General features: G+C 53.7%; 1 protein-coding gene across 1 annotated transcript in view; it reads left to right on the forward strand.

Moving 5' to 3' along the window:
• The window catches only part of BSG (basigin (Ok blood group)), a gene marked incomplete at its 5' end in the record, with an annotated part of 6,986 nt that extends 1,068 nt beyond the window's left edge, over positions 1-5,918 (forward strand). The window contains 8 exon segments of the mRNA XM_017743802.1: positions 831-987; positions 2,253-2,341; positions 2,793-2,888; positions 2,891-2,919; positions 3,080-3,353; positions 5,241-5,265; positions 5,593-5,662; positions 5,833-5,918. Of these exon segments, the coding sequence (XP_017599291.1) occupies positions 831-987; positions 2,253-2,341; positions 2,793-2,888; positions 2,891-2,919; positions 3,080-3,353; positions 5,241-5,265; positions 5,593-5,650 (728 nt within the window).
• Between the last annotated feature and the right edge of the window lie 79 nt (positions 5,919-5,997).

Here is a 5,997-nt window from a genome sequence, read left to right on the forward strand (position 1 = left end):
AGTACGGGACTCCAGCAGAACCCTTCTTCCAGTGGAATTTGGATAGGAGGAAAAGGAAAATGCCTGTCAGCCCTGGCAAAAACTGTTCCTTCCGAGGGATGGAGATGGGGTGGAAGGGTAGGGACTGTAGTGGCACTTGGGGCTGTGTAATGGTGCAGCTGCCTTCTCGGACAGCCTCCTACAAGTAGAAATGCCTGAGTCATCTTAGGCTGCATAATTTACTGCTGCCTGGCACATCGAGGCCCAGGACCTCTCGGAGTCATGGCTCTGTGTTCTCCCTGGAGTCATTCTAACTAAACCCTTTGAGCTGCCTCAGGTGACGCACGTATTGCTGCCACATGATCTTGTCTGCTCTCCCTCACAACAGAGGGTCCTGGCTGCCCTCTGTGCTACCTGGAGGTGTCTGAAGCCACTCAGGTGCTGGGAGGTGTTGACACAGGAGCTCTGTGGCGGCTCACAGCAGCAGAGAGCCGTGCTCTGCCCTTCAGAGTGACCTTTTCCATTGCTTATTGAGCACTGGGCTCTGCTGGGGCTGCACCCGGGGTAGGGACAGCGGAGGCTCCGAGTGATGCAGGACACGGCAGCGATCCTGCTCGTGGGGGGAGCAGCTGCAGGGCCAGCGTGGCCATCCCAGGTCCACTCAGGCCTGGTCACCTGGCGCTGGGGACTCTGGTGCTGGCACAGTCAGGTCTGGTAGGGAGCTCTGTGAAGGTAAGTGGAAGCTGGGAATAGAGACAAGGAGCCGTGGGGTTTGCATTGCAGGTTCTTGGGCACTACGTTGGCTCTGCCATACCCCGGGTTAACTTAAATCCAATTCTTTATGAATGCAGGTCCAGAAATTGCTACTCAAGTCTCTGAGAGTTCTGGCAAGCTGACCCTCAGCTGTAATGTGTCTACACCACAGCTCGCCATCATGGGCCACAAGTGGATGCACGAGGAGAAGGTCCTGCTGCAGGATGAGGGCACGAGTGCTTTCACCAGCTACACGTGAGTGTCAGAACCTGAGCAACGGGCAGGGCAATGTCAGAACCTGAGCACGGGCAGGGTTTTTTCCCAGAAAGCAGCTGGTGTTTGCTGTCAGCTGGAGCCAGGGCTGAGTTCTCACAGCCCTGCTGATGGGATGGGGCTTTGGGACTGTGGAGCATAAAATGAGTTAAACAGAGTTTTGATAAGGCCCAACACTCTCCTTTATGGGGAGGAGGGGAGCAAAAAAGGGGAGGAAGGGGCAGTTTTGTACCACAAATATCATCTTAGAAAGAGATTTCCTGATTTTAAGGAGGTCTTCAGCTGGACTCTGGTTATTCAGTGTTCCAGAGCTGTTCCCCCAGAGTTTTGAAGGAACCCTGCTCTGGGCAGGCCACCAGCTCCCCACTCCCTGTGCATGGAGTGAGAGGCTCCAGTGCATGTTGTCTCTCCTTGGGGCTTTATGTCCTTTCCCAGAGTCCAGCCGTTCTCCCAGAAGGAGCTGGGGAGCTGTGGTGGGCCGTGGTCCGTGCTGGGTGCGGGAATACCGGCCTTATTGTGGCAGTGCAGTGAGCTTTCCTTTCTGATTACAGTCAGGCCTGGCTGGCACTGACCCAGCAGCTGTGGAGGCATCGTGTCCCTTTGTATGGCAGTGCCGACGTGCCTGTCTCCCCATAGCAACAGGGAGCTGAACAAGGATTAAAGTATTTATAACCCAGCCTCCCTCGCGTGACCTCAATTCCTCAGCTGAGTGGTTTTTGGAAGTGGGAAGCGCCGTGCACGGCAGAACTAACAAACAGCCCCTTGTCCCAGTGCAGCCATGGGACAAACTCTGTGGGCCCCTTCCCTCGAGTGGGTATTACTGAGCAGCAGAATGGGATGTTTGTTGCAGGGCTGCATAATCCACTAAATCTCATTGCAGCAGCTTTACAGGAAGGAGAATGTGAGAGTTTTTCCCGATGTGGGGATCAATCCAGAGCAGCCCGGCGTGGGTGATCTTTGGCACTGCTTTGCCCTGTGTTTCACTGGGCTGGAACAGTGATCACTGGCTTGACAGACCCGTGTCACGTGTGGTGCACATGGAACCCTCTTCTGCCGCCCTCAGTGTGTGAGGAGAGGAAAGCTGGGTTGCTGTAGGTGCACGGTGCAGCACAAATACTCTGCTGGAATGGGGGACATTTACTATGCAGGAGGTTGCTGATGCTTGTGGGTATGTGATTCCGTGGGTCTGGAGGTCTGTGTCTGTGGATAAGTTGTGCTGGATGCTTACCTGAATCCCGTTTTTGTAGAATCAATGGGAAGAGGGAGGAGCACTCCGGCATCTACGAGTGTGTCTATGAAGCAAACCCGCAGATAAGAGGACAAGTGAATATTTCAGGTAATTTCATCTGTTTGCTCCTGGGGTCTGAGGAGGGGCGTGGGGAAGCGGTGATCTCCTGACCACTTTGCTGGGGTGTCTTTTCAGCTGCTCAAAACGCTGCTCCCAGCCCTCATCTGGCTTCAGGGCTTTGCTCTCTGAGAGGCAGTGCCCTTATCAGGCCATTCCAGCGTCTGCAGGGTCAGCCCTGAGATCCCGCATTAAACCAGCCTTCTGTGGGCATGTTCCCACAGGAATAATGGACAGAGATAATACCCACTGGACAAATCTGTTAGAGCCTTTCCTGAAGCAGCTTGATGTACTTTCCTCTCTGAAAATGCCAAACTAGTGAGAGGAGCAGCCTGACTGAGGTTTTGGGGTAGCTGATTTTGGTGAGGTGGGCTGCAGGAACCACAAATCTATGTGATTTCTCTAACGAGATGTCCGAATTTTTTTTTTTCGTCTTGCCTAGTTGCCCCTCAGGTGGTGGCCTACAAGAAGTCCGAGCATGGGAATGAGGGGGACACAGGTGTGCTGGTCTGCAAGAATCCCTAAAAAAAAATGCCACCACTTGGTCCTGGCACAAAAGTGGCCACGGGGTGAGTGCTGTGGTTTGCTCCTTCTGCCCTCCTGCCTACCTCACTGCCCAGCTCCTGTGCCACCGGAATTGTTGCAAAGCTCAGCTCTCCCAGCACGGAGGATTTCTGTGGTGGTCAGTCAGCACTACCCTGAGACCCCTCTTCTTCCTCCTCCCTCCAGCTCCTCGAGAACGCCTCTGGGCGATACATCATCAAATCCAGTGGCAACAAGACAGAGCTACGCATCCTTAAACTGGATATTGAGCAGGACACAGGCGACTATTTCTGCAATGGCACCAACTCGTTTGGCACCGGGGATGCCACGGTGAACCTGCGCGTCCGCAGCCGCCTGGCAGCGCTCTGGCCCTTCCTGGGCATTGTGGCAGAAGTCCTCGTTCTTGTCACCATCATCTTCATCTATGAGAAGAGGAGGAAGCCAGATGAGGTTCCTGATGGTAAGAGGCACCTGGGTTTGAATCTTTCCGAGGAGATCAAGTAACTTGCAGGGTGCAGGCAGGATGGGCTTGTAGGGAGTTCTGAGGTCCCTTTCTCAGAGGAGGGGTGGTTTGAGGGTACTTGAGAAGCCAGTCTGTACCATGCCACTTCAGCCGTGAAGCTGCCTGTAATTGCGCTGTTTCACAGTCCTGCAGTGAGATCTGGAGCAAGAGAGGATTCTGTGCAGGTCAGCCTGACCCTTTGCCTCACCAGTTCCTCTGCTCTTTGCTCAAGCGCTGCCCATGAGTGTCTGTGGGGCTGGATTTGCTTTGGCAGCTCCCACACTGGACGAGGTGGTTTGTAAATAAGTGCCAGAGCTTTTGTGGTGCTGCAGAACTGGGAGGGACTGTGTCAATGGCTCTGTAAGACCAGGCTTAGCTTAACTTATGTTCAGTTCAGGATGTTTTGGGTCATCAGATCCACATATCCTGGATCTCAAAGACCCGGTACTATGTTTAATCTGTTCTGGAAGCACCAGCTCCTCCCTTTCCTTATCAGTGAGGATCTGCATTGTGTCAGCTCACGGCCTCCTTTATCTGATCCCGTTAACAATGCAGTGTGAATGCTCTGTATCCTTCCTGCCCAGGATCCTGCAGGGCCCCTGGCCCCCTGCGAGGGAGCAGGCTCAGGAGAGGTGCAGCAGAGGGGCTAAAGATCAGATCCCTCCCCTGACTTCAGGGCTCTGAATTCCACTCCAGGCAGTTTCACAGGCAGATGTTTTGCCCTCTGACACACCTGGCTGGAAGGCAGGTGCTGTCTTAAGGATGTTGTAGCTGCGTCTTCCAGCAAAAACACTGTGGTGTGATCTGGTTTGTGATGGCATCGGTCCAGTCCAGGTCTGTGGGGTGCTGACCTGCCAGAGCTGTAGCAGATGCTTTGACAGACAGGTGAATGTGCTGAAATGTCCTGATGCTCCTTGGCCAGAGGAGCTCAAGTTCCCAAGTGCTCCTGGATGAGGATACAGCATCACACCCCTTTGGTAAACACACACGGCTTTACACTTCCTTGGGATAAAGTGGTTCTCTCTGCCCCAAAGTCTCTGTAGCTTTGCCCCTCCTGAAAGGTGACAGTGAGGCCTGTCTGACCCAGTTCCCCCCAGTACTTTCTGTGCACTGGACACTCCTGTCACCTGACATGGGGTGGGAACAGTCTGGCCTGTCTTTGGGGTGATATCCTTGCTGGTGTTACCTATCCACTCTTCCTTTCTCTGCTGCTGGGTGCCACCTCACATGGTAAGTAGAAGGTAGTTCCAGCCATGTGTCTGCCTCCGTCCTCTCACCAGCTGTGAGCAGATCCTGGTGCCCAGGGCAGCCCCAGTGCCCGGAGCGTGGGACTCCAGGGGATCCAGGGCTGGAGAAGAGGTGATGGGGAGCCAAGGAGACAACTGGGAGCCTCCTGCTGGGAGGTGGGAGATCTCAGGGAGCTGGTGAAAGGCCGCAGGGCTTGGCACGTGTTGGCAGAGGTGTTTCCTTAGCTGTGCTGCTCAGAGCGTGGTGTGCAGTGTTTGTTTTGATATCACAACATGTGGGGAGGGAGAAGGGCTTCCTGCTGCTGCTGCTTAAAGCCCCATTCCTGAAACATCCTGTTTGGCTTCCCCTTTTTCTGCTGTGAGTATGCTGGGATCTGGGAGCCATCCCAAGTCCTGGTGCTGTGGGGACGAGCACAGGGGATGGATCAGGGCAGCCAATCTCACCAGAGGAGCTCTACCCTCCCCACTTTTAAGTGGTGGTGGAATGGCTGCCTGGAATGCAGTTCCCACTGCTTTAAGGGGAGGCAGAGGTCACTTTGCATGTCCTCTTCCCTGACTGTATTTTGTTTTTTCTTTCTGTGCTCTCCTGAATGTGAAGATGATGATGGAGGCTCTGCACCACTGTGAGTACCTTGCCTCTTCCTTTTTTGCCAGATTTGTACTGGCAGATCCCATCCAGCCAGGGAATCTGCTCCGAAGATAAAAGCTGGCTGGTGTGGGATAATACTCAGTGTGCTGGGCAGGGAGATGTCCCCCCATGGTTCATTTAATGTCCCCATGTGTGAACCACACATACCTGGGGGTGGCACCTGGGGTGGCACCGGTGCCTGACACTGCTCTGGGATCTGATCTGCACCCTCTGCTTGGACCAGAATGACATTAATGGGTGAGGGGTGGTGGTGGGGGAACTTTCTGCTCTCCCTTCCCTCAGACCCCTTCTCCCTTCCCAGGAAGAGCAATGCCACAAACCACAAGGACAAGAACGTCCGCCAGAGAAACGCGAACTAAGAGCGGGGCCGGGTGAGTGCCAGGGCAGAGCCTGGAGCAAGAGGTGCAGTGTCTGAGTCTGCTGAGGGTCTCTGGGAGAAACCAGAGGCTCTTCTGGCCCACCATGGGCTCCACCAGCCCCTTCTAGCCCAGTACTGGTGCAACAGGGTTTATCTAACTGTTTTTTCTTTCTCTCCTGCCAGGTGATGTGTAGATGAAGAACTCGTCTGGACAATTTTGTTTTCTTCTAATTTTTTGGTAAAATAGCACCATGGAATATTCTAGTGCGTCCTTGCGATTCAGTTACTTCACTTTCTAAAGAAACTTAAGTTGTAGAGTATAAAATACACTTTTTTTTTTTCTTTTTT

The sequence above is a fragment of the Corvus brachyrhynchos genome, unplaced genomic scaffold (assembly GCF_000691975.1).
Source record: "Corvus brachyrhynchos isolate BGI_N302 unplaced genomic scaffold, ASM69197v1 scaffold219, whole genome shotgun sequence".
Lineage (NCBI taxonomy): Eukaryota > Metazoa > Chordata > Aves > Passeriformes > Corvidae > Corvus > Corvus brachyrhynchos.